Raw genomic sequence first — 18876 nt, forward strand, 5'->3', positions numbered from 1 at the left:
AGAGTGTCCTTCAGGAACTGATCCAACTGTATGATCTAATAAAAGACCAGGAAATAACCTGCATTGTGTAAACAGCTGGAGAAGGGATGGAATTTCATGTAAAGGAAGGGACATCAAGGGTGAAATTCACTGCTGTACAAAGGGTCTATAGGAGACATATTCCATATTTGAAAAAAAAAAAAAAAGGTTTCACCTGATAGCAAAAAGTGGTGATTGCCATACCCTGGTAGGGAGTCAATGAATAAGCAAGCTGCCTGTCTCAATTTAATTAGTTAAACAGCATGTATCATATGTGTTAAGCAACAAATCCTTCTCATGGATGTATAGTATGCTTTCAGAGTCTCTGAATGACTCTTCTGAGAACCTCCGGTTTGCATTTGTGACCCCAAACCAAATGCTTTATGATCAAATGAATACTAAAGTGGTATTTACTTACCAGCAAATCTGGATATTTAGAGTGTCTTTGGAAATAGTATCTTTGTGGGTTTTGATGTGTATACATATAAAATTCTATCAAAAATTGTCACAGCCTGTGTTTTTCTTAGAGATGCAAATTGGTAATCTGTTCCAGAATGTATTCGTTTTTGTGCTGCAGCTTTGTATGACATTTAGTTTCTTGATCATATAATTCCTCAATCTTTGGCAGGGAAAAACAGATAATTTAGATCAAAGGAATGGAGAGTAGTGTAAAACTTCTCATCAGAGTACTTTCTGGAATCCTTTACACATTACAGTAACATTTGCAGGAAGCTCCAACATGAAAAGCCCATTTATGCTCTTCCTACTTTACTGAACCCTAATTTCAGATGTACAATGGAATAAAGTCATTTAATAAATAGTAATTTATACTTTCTTTTTGAAATGGATTGGCATAGAAGAGTGTTAAATCCGTAACTATCTTTAGATGAATTATTTTGTTTGATGTTAGAATAACAGGAAACATGGGTCTTTGCCTTATTTTGATTTATCCTTTTTGACTTCCGATGTTCACAGGATGTCTGTATGTTCTCTGTAGGCATGGGATCTCTTTCTAGCTTGGTACTCCTAGCTTGATACTCACAGCTTCATTGCTTGGTACTCCAGCAGAACATAACAGGCACAATATCAACTTTAGCGTGTAACATGCATTAAACTGAGAGACACCTTGCTCAGAGATTAGAAAATTTGGAAGACAAGGAACTTCTTAGTTCCTTGCATGATTTCCATGCATCTTTTGAAATAAAATTTTAAAACCCTGAGTGTGCTACTCATCTGGTAAATACAGCCTTGCTAGTGAACAGGCCTTCTTGCATGTGTTATTTACAACAGCTTCTATTTCTGTCTGCCATGTGGAGGAGGCAGAGAAATACCTTAATTGCAAACTTTCAACTATCTTTAAATTGATCATAAGAAAGTGGTTTTGTTCAGATCTTTGATCTTTATTCAAAATGTAAATGCTTATTCATCTTTAGCAAACTGATATGATACATGCAATATATGTTCTGGGAAAACTATCTTTTAAAACATTTTAAGGGAGAGAGCCTGACAGAAAATGAACATTGCTCCAGCTTCATTGTCTTTGAACTTAGACTAACAAACAGTAAAGAAAGAAAGATTATTTTATTAGAAGGGAGTTAGGAAATAAGGAAATAAAATAAAACATAAACAACTTACTCTTCACCAAAAAATGTTTTAAGCATGAATACTAATAACTAATATATTTTTTCAGAGAATAAAATTAAACAAAATAAATGAATGAAAATACCTTGCTCTTATTACACACCTGTGGTGGCCCACTCAGCAGCAGCCTCCTTGGGTGAAAGGTGTCCATTCTGCCCTCATTCCTATTATTGTAGTCCATATGGATTGGCTTGGGCACCGTCCATTGGCGGTAGTATAGAGACTGCTCCGTGCAAGTCATCATCTTACTCATAAGAGGACGAAAAGAACTTGCCCACATAACAGAATGATAAGGCAAGAGGGAAGATGATTTGGGAAGTCCACTGCTGTCCGTTGAAGTAATAATATCATAAACCAGTTTGGGCAGGAAAACTATGGGAGGCTGTTTTGATGCTTTGGTCATGGAGCATTGAGAGGTCTGTAGGATGAAGGAGTTGTGAGTAGGCGCAGAGGAGGAAGAGGAGGAGGAGAAAGGTGAAGAGGATGAGGAGGTGATGGAAATTTGGGCACTTTTTATGTTTTGTTTTGTATCCAGTTGTTCTGTTACCGGTGGTAAATGTTTGCTGACTGTTGTTTGTGCCCCCTTGTCTACCTTCTGCTTCTGCCTTTCATGGCTGTTTGTATTTTCTTCAGTGCTGTTGCTTAGGTGGGGGGATTTTGCTGTATCTCCTGCTGTTACTAAAGGAGGCAATGACTCATTGCAGAATGCTGTAACTAAAAGAAAAATTTTATTTCAATACAGGGCAACAATGTCATCTAGTCAACGTCATAGTTAAACACTGAAAAATGACTTTGATATGGTGCCTGTCAAGTAATGCAACCTCACCCCTGTTCCTGCTATCTTTCACCTTAATCATACAGGAAGTATTAATGGGACTAGTTTGGAGTATCTGTCTCAATGCAGCAAGCACCTTTACAAAAACTGAATTTGCATAGGAAAGCTGTCAGTGATTGTTCTGTCCTCTCCTTCCCTCATCCATTCCCCACTTGAGTCAGGAGTTCCTCAGATACCATCATCTCTCAAGACCACTACAAAATTACTTAAACTGTTGTTTAAAGGAATGCAAGAAAATAAGTACTAACAGGCCCTTACAGGAAAATAAGTACTAACAGGATAGGAAGATTTCCTTAATCACAGGCAAATTTTGGCCACGTGGACACTGTGAATTGAACAACAGCACAACTTTAAAGAAGAAAAACATATTTTGAAATTAAAGTGGTGAGAAATTTTATAAAAACTTCTTCAAGTTGTTGTTGTTGTGGTGTTTTTTTGTGTTTTTTTTTTTTTTCCTTTTGTAACAACCATTGTGTCTGCAGAAAAGAAATCAGACCAAATATGCATGTCAGCATGGTGAAAACTACAATTAGATCAAAAAGATTTTATTGTCACTGGCAAAAAACAACATGTTTTTAAAAAGCTGCATGACATCGCAACTCCTATATAGTTATGGTACAATTTATATTCTGCACTTCACTCAACTCTCCTAATATTATCTGCATTAAAAGCATGCAAAGAAATTTATCAGACAAAAAGCCCTAGTAGTTCTCAACACTGCCTCATGCTTTCTATGTCAATTTGCAGATTAAAAAGGAAACAAAGATTAAAAAATGATCCACCTCTAAAGAAGCTTCCAAACAGAGCAAAATTAATGACTGAACATTGCAGAGCAAAACCAAAAACATAAAAACACAAACAAGACTGAGCGTGCTTTTTCTCCCACAGATTTTCAAAAGATTTTTTAAAAATTTGAGGCATGTTTTCTTGTTCATAGACTGTCAGAGCTTCAGTGAGCACAGTCAGCCATTGCAGTACTAACTCAGGATTCATGCCTCAGTGTCCCACATTAAAAAACGTGCCTTTTTAGGTACTCCACCCTATGATTACTTTTCAAGCAAGAAAATATTTTATTTCTTATAGTTCAAAAGTCTGATTCTTAAAGGTGTTCTTTTTAAGTTGTTTTTAGTGACACCATTAAAATAGGCCTTGCCAAAAGTTTAATGATTGATTACTTTAATTCTTTCTCTAAGATGATTAAAATATCTCTTTAATATCCTAACAATAACTTAACAAAGATAATCTTAAGGTCTTACTAGAAGCCTTTGAAGAGAGAGATGAAGATGCAGAGTCATGGGAATGAGATCTTTCTCTTTTCATAGGACTTCTTTTTTCTGAAGCAGAACCTGTTTCAGGAATGGTAGCAGGGGAAAGCAAAAACAAAACATAATTTAAGTAAGCCTGTGAGAAGTTATGGCTACATTACTGAAGCAGCAAAAAGCACACAAGTTTGTCTGGATTTTGTCCTCATCCTGACATGGTTTACAATGTGGAGGGTATCTGCTCCTGCCATGCAGTTGTGGATCAGCCTGCGGTCTAATCTAACTACGCTGAGCTGCAATAGCCTCACAAAATCAGTTCTGCTGCCAGGAGTTGGCAATTTCCAGGCATGTCTCAACCATGTTTTATCTTTCAAACCCATGCCTTACTTTCGTCACAAATCCAGTGTCAGGGAAGCCAACTGACAATGACCTCCATTTTGTCAGTACGTTATGAAATTACCTTCTACCCCTTACATTACAGCTCTATGGACAAATTACATCTCAGGTTTTGGTAATGACAGTCTATATTTAGACAGCCACCAAGAATATTTGCTTGAGGTTCATAGCTTAGGCTTCTATGTCAAAATGCTTGTTTCTGTACAATTTTACCTTAATAAACAGAGACATAAGCACTGCTATATGTCTATCATCTTAGCTGCTCTGAATTGAGCTCTTGAGGAGCATACCATAGTTAATGGACTAGGCAAACAGCCTTGCAACTTAGATACCTAACTTCAGAGCACCCTTGACTCAGATCACGTATAGTCTTGGCTTTCTTTAACTAAATGGGCAGAGGTATTCATCCCACTTAAAGCAGGCTTCTATTGTAGACAGTCGGAGTATGACCATAGGTATTTCATTCCTACATCAAAAGTATTTGTTTGATTAAAGTAAATATTTCTGTTCTGCTTGTTCTGCTCTCTTTGCTATCAATGAGTAAGAGTTCAATAAATGAACAGTAACAAGCTCCTCTTACTCCTCATTAGTAAAAAAAAAAAAAAAAAAGGAAATCAAGCAGTTTGAGATTTAACCAACTTACAGGAATTAAAATTCCCTGTTTTCCCCAATTGTAAGGTACAACAAACAGTAAAGAAAAAAATATTAAGAAATTAATGGTATCTCATAACATCCATCAATTCTCACCCAAATAAAAAATACATTTTCTGGGTAAATCACTGTATATTTACATATGTATATGTTATTAATTGCTCTCTTAAAAACTGATAAACTCGCCAACTCTACCGTTTCAATTTGAATTCATGGACAGCACTCAGGAGTACTCAAGGAGCACTCTGAAGTTGCTACATTCAGATATTTTTTCTAGCCATGATGTTTAATTCTTTACAAACTTGAGACTATTCAGCTTGACTTTGAACAGTTCCCTTGGGGGGAATCTTCAACACTGTCAGTATGTAAGGATAGGTTAGGCAGAATCAGCGAGGGAGTTTTGGTGGAGATGTCCCTGTTGCAAAGTCACTGCTTCCCAGATGGCAAAGCACAGAGGAAAAAAAAGAGAGGACAGAACCAATTAGCAGAGAAATAATACATGCAGAAGCATGACTGTGACAGATTAAAATGCCTCAGCAGCAGCACTCTCTGGGCAAGAGGCAAGGAAGGGTGAGAGAACAGTGATTAACTAAGATAAAGCAAAAGAGAGGAGCAGAGGTAACTCAGTAAAGCTAACTCACTGGCTAACCTTTACTGACTAGATATCACACATAATTTTGTATTTTCTAATACAACTCAATCATTTTACAGCTTCTTTTATTATTACTACTAGCAATACCTTCTGTTGCTATTTCTTCATCTTCGTTATCAGTGCTGCTTAGTTTCTCTGGGTCACTTTCTAACACATCGTTCACAACTGCTTTCTCTGTGTGAACTTCTGAGCTCACAAAGTATGCTGCCAAACCAAGTTCTTGCTCCAAGGTTGTCCTTACCAAAGAAGATGAATTTATTAAACGTAGGTCACAGTATCTCAGTGATCTGGAGAGAAACAGATGGGGTAATATGAAAATTCACTGTAATCTACTTTCTTTCTTTTCCAGATGCAGCCAAAGGGGAAACTTTTTTAATGATCTACTTAAACTATGGTTGAGATAGAGCACAGTATATCTTTGGTGCTTAATAGGTCTACTGCTATGGTGTGCAGTTTTATTATTCTTAATCCAGTTAAGCAGCTTAACTTAATGTTCAGTGCACTGAACATTAGCATCAGCACAAGAAAAAGGGTATCATTTGGGTTCTAAGCCTAACACACAGAATGGGATTCAATTGAACATACAAAAACATGTAGTGCTATTTTGGTGGCCCCAGAACATCCTGTCTGCCTTCCAGCTTCAACTCCAGAAGGCATGGATCTCTCCACATGTCCTGTAGCACATATGCCAGCATCCTGCAGATGTCTCATCTACCTTTTGGTGTCTGAAGTAGCTATAGATTTTTATTTATTTATTTTTAACATACCCTTACTCTCTCCTGTATAGTGGGACAACTCTCATAACACTTTTAAGTTATTTGTATCTTTCTATATAAGCAGGGGATTATTATTAATAATAAGTTTATTGTATTTGTGATATAAAAATGGAAAAGCAACATCTTGACACTGAAATCTGTTTTCTTCTCCCACAAGCATTTAAACAGTTAATTTTTAGACATTTTTAAAGCAATGAATAAAAAACTTCCACTGAGAAAATACCAGATCTTACCGTGGCAAAGACTCCCCCTGTGGATCCATACCACTAAATATTAATATACAAGGCAAACCCTCCAACTCCAAATAGGTCCGTGGCTTCCAATCTACATCTTCAATTTTCTGCCAGACCTGCATAAGAGATGCTGTTGGACATACTGATATGGCACAGATAAAAATACATTTTATCATTCATTACATGAATCAATTTGTACGTGGATAGAAGTTCCACCAAGGTAAGCCACATAGCAGAGCCAACAGGTAGATTTCAACATAGGTAGATTTCACAGTTTCAAAAGAGTTTCAGGTAGCAGTCTGACTGTTATAAGCCTGAGGAGATTGGGACAGTATGTTCTGGTCTGAAAAGTCTCCTTGACTCCCATCTGCACAGTGCTGAGGCTAGAGCATACACAGATAGAGGAGATATAGTGCATGAGACAATGAAGATGAGGATGAGCTTCGGGGGATAGAAGAAAACAGAGACTTTCTTCTTATGGCAGATAAAGTATGGGTGTCTGAGTCCAAGGAGGGAAATGAGTTAGGAATGAAACCTTTTGACCTTAGCACAATAGCAGGAAGCTGAAAATGTTGAACACGCATATACCACTGTCCACACTTAATACCCTCTGAAGACTCCTGCTCTTCACCGAAGTTGTCAGTTCTCCTGGTGACTTCATGAGAAGTTCAATAATTAGATTTATGATTTGAATCTTTAGCATCAGGCTATAAAACTTTACTGACATCAGTCAGTAAATTTTGCTGTGAGACTGACTTACAGATAAGGAATACACAGCAAGAGCAACAGTAAGACAATTCGGCTTCTGACATTTGTACATTTACCACTGTTTTGCATGTCTGTGAAGACAAACAGGATGTGATTCAGAAATAATACTAGTTTTGTTGTTGTTGTTGTTGTTTGCTTGTTTTTCAGAAAAAGTTACAAATAGCAGATCAAGATTAGAATTAGGCCCTGGATCTCTAATGACTTTGTTTAACGTATCACATTAGGCACGGTACAGAGTGTAATATACATTCTTGCTTTGGTGATCAGATGTTGGCAATTTTACGAAGAGCAAGAAAATATCATAGGTTTTTATTACGCAGATGACCCAAGACTCTAGACCTAAAGCATATAAATGAATCCATGAAACAACACATGGTCCAGAAAACATAAAGCAAGTCCTGAGCTGTGAATACCAGGGTGTTCTAGGACGCATAGCTGGCATCACTGATTTGGTGCCTTCATGCCATCTGCTGGTGAGAAGAATAATATAAACCTCAACGGGTCACTGATGAAAATGTTTTTAAACTACAATAACTTTGTGAGAAAACAGTGACAATTTTGTTTGGCTGTTTTCCCTATTGTTATAAATAAAAGCAGTTCGGGTGTTTGGGAGGGTTACTGCTGGAAGCCAAGTTCTAGATATATGAGTTAATATTCAACTGAGTAACCAGAACATAACCAGAGGAAGGAGAGTAAAGGAATCACAGATTATATATCTAAAAGATAAAACTCATGCTCCTTACAGTAGTTTTGAGTTTTACGAATAAGAACCACACTTCAGCTTACAACCATAACTCTCACCAATAAAGTCTCCCCACCTACCCATCTAATCAAGCTTCCCAGTTATATTTCATTCTGCAAGTTACCTTTAGTTGCTCCACAAAGTGCTTCCCTATTGTGATTCCAGAATTAGGATTTCCCAAGATTATTTCAAAGTTATCTTCAAGGGCTAGTCTTTCCCTTACATTATACAGACGTTCATATGCCACTGCAGCCAGCGGGGTACATGGAATTCTCAACACTACCATGAGGCCATGACCACTAGGACATTGTCTTGAAGAGTTTATTAGGTTTTGGGTGATTTCCAGAGTTTCAACTGAGGTGTAATTCTTCATCTGAGAAAGACCACACACTGCCATCATAGCTGCAGAGTAGTGTTGTATGAGGACAAAAGTCCTTATCACTGCACTGTGTAATCTGGGAAACCTGAAATAAATGGCGAATTAAATAGTGAAGTATTAAAGACTAAAGTGAAAAAGCTACTGTTTTCCATAATATAGTAAACTTAGGATTTCCTCCTGTAAAGAATCCTTCATATTTACTGTACAACACTCTCACCAAAGTGCAATTTGATAGTTCTTGCAATACATCATTACACAATCAGAACTGATGTTGTCTCTCTATTTCTCAGTACAGATTTAATAAGCAAAGAGTTCAGTAATGTTACATCACTTCAAGTAAACAATACTTTACTGCTGTTACAAAATTTATCACAGAATATTTGCTAATGCACTCAGTAATACCATCGATCAGAATAAAGGCATTTGTCAATGAGAACAGTATTCTTCATGATGTGTTATCCTTAGGTGTTTTTTTCTCTTGTTTTCTTACTAAAGCCCCAAACTTGTTTCCAATAGGCTCAATATATAGGCTACTTTCAATGAGCACTCTATGTTTCTGAGCCCAGGTACACCCCATCTCAATCCCCACTCTACAGTAGGGAGAAACATGGATATGTAAGAGCTTCCTGTGCTCTGGTTTTCATAGCAAGGAAACCTGAGCGTGCAGTACAAAGAGAAACTATGGCTTGCTCAGAAATGCACCTGATGTGTGTGATCAGATCTCCACAGCACCTGGTAGCAAGCCCCAGAAGCTGTGTGGACATTTTCTGTCTGTCAGTTACCAATATGAATTCACAAGATTCTACTTGTCCTGACTTTCTTGTCATAGATCCCAAAGAGTTTATTCACAGTTGTATGCATTCATGTGCAGTGATTCTAGACTTGTTTTGCAAGGACCAAGGAAACTTAACTGTTGATGTCTTTTCAAACTGTGATGATGCTATGAAGCTTTTTACCACTGATTTAAGTGCACAAAACATAGTGAAATATCTCCTTCTCTTTGTGGTCCATTTATGCAGTATACACAAATAATACACAACAAAATCAGCCAGAGTCAGCAAGTGATAATACTGGACAACAGTGAGAATGCATCTGAAATTATTATAATAATCTGATAATGTAATTTCAGATTATTGTAATATAGAAGTAACTACTAGTCCCATCCAAGTACACACATTAAAGCAGGCTGAACAATGTGCATGTTCATGGTAAGAGGCAGCCTAGACTAGTTAGATTACAGGCCAAACATATGCAAAAAAGATTAAAGAAAATATGAACAAGTGAAATGCCCTTGTAGACACAGTTGATTTGTGGAACAGCGAGAAAAAAGAAAGAAAGGTTTCTAGCTAGTAACTCAAGACACTAGAAAAATACACTTCCTAAATTTCCATCATTAAACCAAGGAGTGTACTGTACCTCTTTCCCAAAGCCATGACCATTGCTTCAAAAGAGCTGTCGTACCGAAGCAGTGGAATACTATGGCCAGAAAGAGTGGATTCAATGAATTCTGACAATCCAAAGTATTTCTTGTTCTCATGGTATAAATCTACACCCTAAAACAAAGGAAGCAATACCAATTTAAAGCTAGCAATTATTAATGTACAATTGATTAATCATTGCTATCTGATATATTTGCAGCCACATTCTCTAACAAGCATACATACACTCAGATGCACACTAAAACAAAGAGAGAAAGAAACAACTAATTTTTTTGAAAGGAAAAAAGTTTGACTCCATTTTTCCCTGTTTCTTTTTCTCTCTACTCTCTCCCCATATATACATAAGTACAGACAGAAGAGCTATGCAGGTAAAATATGCACACATATCAAGAAAATTCATGTATCTACATTTCAGATGTTGATGATTTTCAGGTGGTTTCCATTTATGTAGCTCAAAGACTTTTAGCAAAGCTACTACAGTTTATAGGAGATATAAAAGGAATAAAAATAAATAAAAATAAAAGGCAAGAAATGACAGAATAAGCAAGGGTTAAAAAAAACGAACAAACAACAAAAAAAAACTTGTCACAGACTAAAACAAACAAACAAACAAACAAAAAAGATGCCATGCAAACGTCATTCTTGTCCACAAAAAATCATGGGGTGTCCAAAGTTTTACCAAGTATATAAATGTAAAATAACTTATGAAAAGCTTGCAAAAGCACCTCAAAGCATCCATCTTACATTGCTGTATGAAGAAGGCCAGTGGATCTCATTGTAAGGGCTGATATGAGTATGCTGAGTCTGGAGCGCATAGGGGAAGGAAGTCACATGGAGTGTCACAATATTTGGCGCCTCTTTCACCTCCCTGCAGTTCAACAGTCTATCAACAAGTCCTGTAGACAGTTCTGTTTGAGGATAAAGGCTATGCATAGCACTGCAAAAAAGAAATCCAAAACTCTCCAAAGTGATTGGCACAAGGGAACATTTGGGTCCATGGGATAGCTTTAACCGGGATGTGAAATTGAAGTTAAACATATACAAGGAACTTAGGACTCTGTTCTTTACCCTGCTTTTGTTGTATAGAAGGATGGCAAAAGAAATGCAAAATATTTCAGTGCAGCTGAAAATTTCTATAGGACTGGTTAACTCCCTAGCTAGCAAATTACCAGTTTCTTACAACCACCAGAATATGAGAGAGAAAGGATGAAAGGAAGCTGACGTTATGGCAGTTACAAATAATCACATAGTCCTCTACTAAATTTGGCCAGATTGTTAGAACTGCCCCTGAGATGATATAATTCTTGCCTACAAAATCAAGATAGAAAATGACAGGCTGTAAGTACAACAGAAAGACAGAGGGAGGCTACCTGTGACACATCTATTACAAAAAGGAAGAGTAGTTATTGTTAAGGCAAATGCCAGTATCATAGAACACCTACAGTCAATTCATTGCTCCAGAGTAAGACTTCAGTCCAAATTCATGATATTTAATTTTTGGCATTTACTTGCAGTGACCACGTTACAAACCTAGTCAGTGTAAGCTCCTGTTATCAACACATAGAGATAAGTAATTCCAGGAATTTGTTGTTTCCACTCAAGACCTATGCCAGCTTTCAGAAATGCCTGTGTCTCCGTTGTGTCTACGTGAGCAATCCCAGGCAGTTAAACTCCTCTTTTAGGCACCTTACTTAATTGACTTCAGTTAGGGGGCATGAATCCTGCTGTACAGAATAATTGCTTCAATATTTGCCACTTACATGTCTTTTTTTAGATAAAAGGAAAAAAATGTCAGAGCTTAGTAGCTATACAGGTACATCCCTATCACTCAGGGATGTTATATGCCTTAAGGGCCATCATGTAAGTTCCTAAGATATAGAAGAGTTGAACAGGAAACCCTCACACGTGCAAAAATACAGGTTTGATGAAAACACTGGTTCTTAACCCGTATGAAAGCCAAGACCTTGTCATTTCATTCGCAAGCAAAATTCAGAAACACTATGGTTTTGGTTTCAGAAACACTATGATGTTAGCAAAGTTGCAACATGCTGGTGTTTCTGGAATTCAATACATTCTCCAACTTCCCCAGTGCCTCAGGAGATACAAAGCAAAAGCAGCCCACCTTCTCAACAGACAGACTGCTAAGACGGCAAAGAATCAGGGCTCTGTGAGGGAAGCGATGAACTATGCAGGTGAACTGACAGGGAGCTTGGTGAACATTGGACAGAAATCTCCCTGCTCCCTTGAGACATGTACCTGAAAACATCTACACACAGAAACACTCAATTGCTACAAAGTTTAAAAAAAATAAGCAGTAGTGTTGGATCACTAGTTGTCTAGTCACTGTGGAGGGTGTCTGCATGTTCTACAGTCCAGAGGACACTGACAGAGGATAATGAATTTTGTGTACTTTCACAGGAAGCTTTGCTTTGAACAAATGACAACCAGCCAGAAAAAAAGATAGCTGTGGCTGAAAGAAGATAAGAATGGTGAGCAAGAAAAGCTGAAATGTTCCACTAAGGCATAATATAACAAGCAGAATGAAAATAAGTCATGAAGAACCTTAAAAGAAAACATATTTATTCAACGCATGGAAATAGAGAGTTAGCAGAAAGATGCAAAGAGAGATGAAGGAAGACATAAATCATAAATCTGATCTTGAGAGCTAATGCAAACAATAATAATTTTTCTGAAGTTACAGTTTTCTTACCTCATTAGATCCCAGTGTGCGTGATCATGGATTAAGACAAACAGTGTGTGTGGATTCTGCATAGAGTTTTGTAAAAAGACTTTGAACTTAATCTGGGCGTCTGCATCTAGTTTCATAACATACTGTTCTACCCTCTGCTTTGTAAGATGCTCCTTTTCTAATCCAAGTTCTAATAAAATACCTAAAGAAATGGAACAAACATCAGTATTTCCAGATACAAATGTTTTTAATGGTTTTACTGTAATTCCAAATAAAATAAGCACCTGAGTGCCAGAGATGAAACAAAGTCTGCTGATAGGTCACTTCAGAGGGTGGAACACAAATCAAGAAATCAATTTTCTCGAAGGAACCCAAATCAAGATTTTGAGTGCTGGAGTCAGCAATTGAGCAAATATGAGACAGCAGTTTCTGAGCCACTGCTAGCTGGAACGGACGAATCTGATGCCGTTCAATCTCATAACCTGGAAAGTGACAAAATTCCGTTTAGATATACACGCAAAGTCTAACCTAATGCAAAATCTTAGAGCCTGGCAAAGAATAACTGAGCTATACTTTAAGGTTCTTTGCTTATGAGTCAAAGTTCCAATTTTGGAAAATCTATATGGAACATGAAAAGAAATCTTTCTGCACTGGGGAATTTTGGTCCTGTAAATCCCTTAAATATTGAAGAGCTGAAACTGAACTTGTGCAACAGCATTCTGCAGCCACAGAAGTAAGACTTAGAGCTTCAGGGAGTACAGTATCTGATGGAATGAAGCAGAGCATCCATCAAGTGTAAATCTGCATATCCCAAGATGTAAGTTCCTGATCACCTCAGGACAGAATTTTTCAAGAGCCTAGGACTCTGCCCAGAAGTATCTAACTGCACACCTAAAGACCTATTTTCAAGTACCTGACTCTGTTACCTGTTTAGAAGGTACTCCTTACTTGTACACACAGCTGCTCCAGTTCCATTCATTGCTGTTGATTTATTCACTGAAGCAGACAGCGATGAAGAGATGTGCCCGTGGTTTTCCTGATAAAATTTCTCCAGCAAAAGATCAATGTCACCCTCTATCAAAATGAAAGTATAGTGGTATAAACATCCAGGTTAATAACAGCTGCATTTCGTACTGATTTTTTTTTGTAGGTCTTAAGAGCTTTATATATGCTAGGTAGTTGTCCTGCCCTTAGCTTACTGGCTACTTTGTGCAGGAATCCTCATCATTTTCTATTGTATTAATACTAATAAAATGTATATCAGGCCAGGGAATGACAGATAGCTATGCAGACCTCTGCCTAGGACATTATAGAAGATATCAGAAAACTAGCTCCAAGGCCCTGATCTAAATCAGCAACAACAAAGACTTGAAAGTTACTTAGTTTATGTTCTGACCATTGAGCTCCAGTGTTTGCTAATAAGGATTACAAGGTTTTGAAAATCTCGTGCAGAGCATAAATATTATTACATCTTTAACATTTTTGAGTTAAAAAAAAATATAATAATTCCCTGTAAAGCTGTAAGAGAAATTAGAGTTTTGTAGCTACATACAACGCTGAAGCAAGCAAGGTATGTCTTACTGAACTAAGCACATCTGCAAATACATCCTATTCTATGCAGCAGGGAACCAGCTTACAGATGATAGCTGTGCAGAAAATACAGTGTGCCTGTTCAGAGGACTTAGTATTTTCTCAGCAGTTGAAAAGATGTTTGAACATGTCTGCTGCAGGGCTTAGAATGGCAGGGTCTGCCCTGTGAAGTGCAATCCAATGGATGTAGATGGCAACTCGTTTTAGGACATTCATTTACTTGTTCTGCCCAAACAGTAGCAAAAGTGATTCTGCCATACCTTGAAGATATTGGGAACAGAGACACTGATATTACATGGTGGTTCTAGGAAAACAGGTTTCTCTTAAGTGACTAGTCAAAATACCACAACATCTCCATAAGTGTTCTCGCCTCCTAAGTACAGATTTATTGGTGTGATATGAGTGGCAAAGGGGATGGTGACATGCCTTTTACACAGACAAGCATGCTGCATTTGCTGTAGTTGTGTGATGTAGTTACACTTTCCACGTGGCTGAATCTATTCCCAGATAATCCTGCTTGCAGTAATCTTCAGTATGTTCAGTTAAAAAATGATCCAGTAACCCTGGCTCTCTGAAATTTTCTTTTCTTTCCCATGCATTACAATCAAGCTCACAGTATGATAAGTTCAAAGGACAAATTTTTCCTTCAATGACATAATTCTTTCTATCATGGTCTAAATGAATTATGCGCTTTTGGCAAAAGAATCTATATCCGTTCACATGGATATAGACTTGCATATTGTATGAATGGATGTGCATACCTAAGTGTAATGTGTTCAGCTACGTACTGGCATATTTTCATGAAACTAAGGAATTTTAGAACTGACACTTTTAGGAGGAACTTCAATTCAAATGTACTTTCACAACTTTGTCCTGTATTTTTTATTTATTTCTAATAGTGTCTTGCTAGTGGAAAAGTAGTACAGCTATTTTCACTTACTTAAAAGATTCAGGGACTTGGAAACACACCTGTTTGTAGCATATTATGTACCTGGGCAGAGGGTGCTAAAGAAGGACCCCAGAGTTTCCACTTTCCCTGTGACCAGCTGATAGTTAACTTCTTTTTGGTAGTCTGAAGGAGTAAGCATGCCCTCAGACAGGACTCTTGCCTGATACTTTCCTAAAAGAAAAAAAAAAAAAAGTCATTTTGAAAGCACTTCAAACTAAAGTAAAAATGTTCTAAGTCATAATAAAAATAGATCCCAGCTAAATGAATCCTCCCCCCATAAAAGTGACAGAGATCAATCTTTTTTCTCTCCTACACATGTATGCACCATCCATCTGTAAGATAGATTCATATTTTATAATTCTATATGTTTCTTTTCCATTTTAGGAGATACTTGTTGACACAGTATACAAAAAGCATGCAAATAGTTAAAGATATTAATGAATCTTTGTATGGCTATTCAAATAACTTATCAGCATAGCTCTCAACAGGCTGTTGAAGGCAATAAGGTTGAAAGACCATATTTTAGAAGCTTCATCAAAACCCATTAGTTGTTGGTGAATGCTCTGGTTTGCTGGGGCAGCTTACTGAACCTCCTCATCCCATTGAAAGATTCAGTTTTGCCTGGAGATACACCCTTGGGATCTCACCTGTTATCACAATGCAGGAATCAATGCCTCGATTTCTACTAGCACATATGATCACCACGTAGTTTGTCTTTATTAATTTTCCTTCAATGAGCAATTTAAACATTTCTGAAAGCCCTTCAGCCAGAGAGTAGCTGCACTCAATGATGTGGACGCTGTCATTACAGGAGCTAGCTGCCAGGCCTGCCAGCCAGGGAAGCTGGGCTGAAGTCACTGGTGCGATCTGGCTAGGCACTTGAGGAAAGGTCTGTGGAATTGCCTGTTGGTACTGCCGGATTTCAGATAGGTGTGATTCCCGCCATGAACGCATGAATATTTGTTCCAAATCTTCAATCAGAGGGACCTGGTCTGAGGCTAAAAAAAATTTAAGAGGAAAGTGTTCGTATTACAAAATAAATGAACAAAGCTGTTGAGTTAAAAACATTTGTTTTTCAAAATAAGTATTTTTTTAGAGATGGTCATGTTTCAGATTTATGCAAGCATGCCTACTGACATTGGAAGATGCAAACCTCATCTTTCATTTTGAAGTGTTTTTGTGAGGCTCAAGTAAAACTGCCATAATTGGAGCCTGGTTATTAGAAATACTTAAGAGGTTGAGTACTGCCTGAGTCAGCGTAATACTACTTCTAAACCATGGACTGTGTGCAAAAACAATGAATTACAGCTGTTTTACTTTTTATTTTTAATTGCTGAAGTCCCAAATCATAGGAAAAGATGAAATTTTTATGGTTATATTTCAATCTGTGTCTGGTCTTCAAGAACAACAAATTATTTAGCTTTAGAAAATAATCTTACCTAGCTGAACAAGGTAGTAGACAGTCAGTAAGAGCTGCATTTCCTCTGAAATAGGCTGTATTGTGGATGCACCATATTGTTCATATGCTCTGGATAAAGACTGTGAATTTCTGTAACAGGTGTACAGCAAAGGACTCACTATCACATCATTAATGTTCCCACAAAGATATGGGAAGTTTCCATGACCTGTGAAATGAACAATATTTGTACATATCACATTAATTTCATAATTTTCTGTGTGTGAATTAAACAGTTTTTAATAGTAGATATTTAACAAGTGAGAGGTTAAGCAGTATTTGGCAGTAGGATTTATCTTTGCATCTCTTATAAAAAAATACATAAGGTCCTGTTGAGTGTTTGGGTTGTTTTTTTTTACCTTTAAAAATAACTGGCTTTGCTTTACAGATTTTCAGCAAGTTGTCAGGAACTGAGACCGGTTCTCCTGAGCCCACCATCGGAGACGAGGCTGGCCCCACCAAAGCAGAATGTGGTAAAGATGATAGGCTTCCTCCATCTACGATTTTACACATAATGTTACTGGTGTCAAGTCTAATAATGATTTCCTCGAAGAAAAGTTATTCAGCATCATCTTAAATCCACATTTGGTATCAGTGTTACATAATTTTGTGGTTATATCACACATTTCATGAAGTGTTACTACAACCGAACTACAAGCTCATTTTCTCGGAGGATGAATTATATTATAGCCTTAAATGTTGCACATGCATCCAAAGATTTAAAAAAAAAAAATATTGATAAACTTTTTCAGCTAGCAAATGCATGAATATAGAGGCATACGTGATGTCAATAAAAACGAGAGATTCATGGCCTTGTATGATATATCTAGTTTTACGGATTCTAAACAGGATTTCTTGCTACTCAGAAAAAAAAAAAAAAAAAAAAAGATTCAGCATTTGTTCAATACTAACTTATTTATGGTAATTTTAATTTAAACAAGAACACATTAAAAGGAAACATTCTGGGGAAAGCTGGTTTGTTTCACTGCATGTCATTCTAGTTTGTATCTAGGCTATAAAATCCAAGTAAGTGCCAAGAAGACTGTGACAGATAAGTGAAACAATGGATGATATATTGACCTAATTTATGACACTAACTTTAATTTCCCAAAGGTGTTTAGGTGTCTAAAGATAGATACAGGCATGTGTTGCAGTTTGTTAACTCAATGATTGGATCCTAATGAGAGTTAAGCCCAGACACCTCAAAGAGAAATAAATGGAAATGAAGCACATAAATAATTCTGGCAATGTAGGTATTAAACTCATTTCAAAACTGTACTGAGAATTTACATGTATCTTTAAAATATTGCTTCTCTTCCCCCATTATTTTCTGAATAATGAAATGAACATCATCATTACCTTGGGTATAGCTTACCATTTTTAATTCTATTTGGAACTTGTGGGTTGAGCTGCAAGTTCCAGGTTTCAGTAGATGATGGGGATTCTGGTGACCAACCTTTATGGCGTTTTTTTGGAGGCCCTGAATTTGTTAAAGTGCCTGAATAACAATAATATATCAGAAAAGTATTAAAAGAGAATGTATTCATTTGTGTGCATGATAATTCAATATGTGTCGATACACTGTATTAAGTACTGTGGTTAATAGGGTCAACTCCATGAGCATAATCATTTCTCATGCCTTGTGTTTTCCTTTTCTATCTTCTGCTTGAAGACCTGGAAAATGTTTGGTGCAGAGATCTCTTAATCATCTTGGAGACTTAATCTATTTTATGTCAAAGTTTACTCGCTACTAAGAGTAATGTACTAACAAGTAATGAGGTGTACTAAGAGTATTTATTTGTATTAATACTTTGAAGTCAACACTACGGGCATTTTGCTCCTTTTACTTCTAAATACATGGTACTGCATTTCATGTAACATAATGCTAAATAACATTTTCAATGGTTTCATCATGGTATTAACAAAGATTAGAGTTCTTTTTAACATTTTTTCTGTTGTCAGGATTTTTATACTTCCTGGTGGTTACTGTTTTTGATTTTGACATTCTGTACTAACTCCAAGTAAATGACTTCTGCACTTTCCTCCTATCCACCTTTAGCTCCAACACATCTGTCTGTAAAACCATAACCAACTTTCTCACAGTTTTCCTGGGAGCCCATGACCATTACAATCTTGAAACTTTTTTCATTACTTTCTTCAGTCTTCTTGGGCACTCCTCCAAACTCCTAAAATGATGAGTTTCCACTAATATCAAATATTTCTAATTATTGAGAGTTGATACTCCTTCAGGAATTGCTCAGCATCTTGAAGGACTGAGTTGTTTCTACTTATACACGTTAATATGTAAAACCCAAAACTACTTCACATTTACAGGTCAATATCTGCTTGCCAAACGGTTAGTCCCATATAAAATTCAAAATGGAGTAAGAACATGATATT

General features: G+C 36.9%; 1 protein-coding gene across 5 annotated transcripts in view; it reads right to left on the bottom strand.

Annotated features, from left to right (window-relative positions):
* GREB1 (growth regulating estrogen receptor binding 1) overlaps positions 1–18876 on the bottom strand; it is a 97647-nt gene that overhangs the window by 22962 nt on the left and 55809 nt on the right. For 3 of the 5 annotated variants that reach the window (XM_040552112.1, XM_040552113.1, XM_040552114.1), the window contains 15 exons: positions 17852–17974; positions 16836–16973; positions 16460–16645; positions 15668–16018; positions 15063–15191; positions 13430–13555; positions 12766–12963; positions 12503–12683; positions 10537–10729; positions 9770–9906; positions 8099–8438; positions 6465–6580; positions 5543–5742; positions 3751–3840; positions 1745–2373 (listed from right to left, as the gene is read on the bottom strand). In XM_040552112.1, coding sequence (XP_040408046.1) covers positions 1745–2373; positions 3751–3840; positions 5543–5742; positions 6465–6580; positions 8099–8438; positions 9770–9906; positions 10537–10729; positions 12503–12683; positions 12766–12963; positions 13430–13555; positions 15063–15191; positions 15668–16018; positions 16460–16645; positions 16836–16973; positions 17852–17974 — 3137 coding nt within the window. The remainder of the gene's footprint in view (positions 1–1744; positions 2374–3750; positions 3841–5542; positions 5743–6464; positions 6581–8098; positions 8439–9769; positions 9907–10536; positions 10730–12502; positions 12684–12765; positions 12964–13429; positions 13556–15062; positions 15192–15667; positions 16019–16459; positions 16646–16835; positions 16974–17851; positions 17975–18876) is intronic. The other 2 variants (XM_040552115.1, XM_040552116.1) reach the window with 1 other exon arrangement.

The sequence above is a fragment of the Cygnus olor genome, chromosome 3, assembly GCF_009769625.2.
Source record: "Cygnus olor isolate bCygOlo1 chromosome 3, bCygOlo1.pri.v2, whole genome shotgun sequence".
Lineage (NCBI taxonomy): Eukaryota > Metazoa > Chordata > Aves > Anseriformes > Anatidae > Cygnus > Cygnus olor.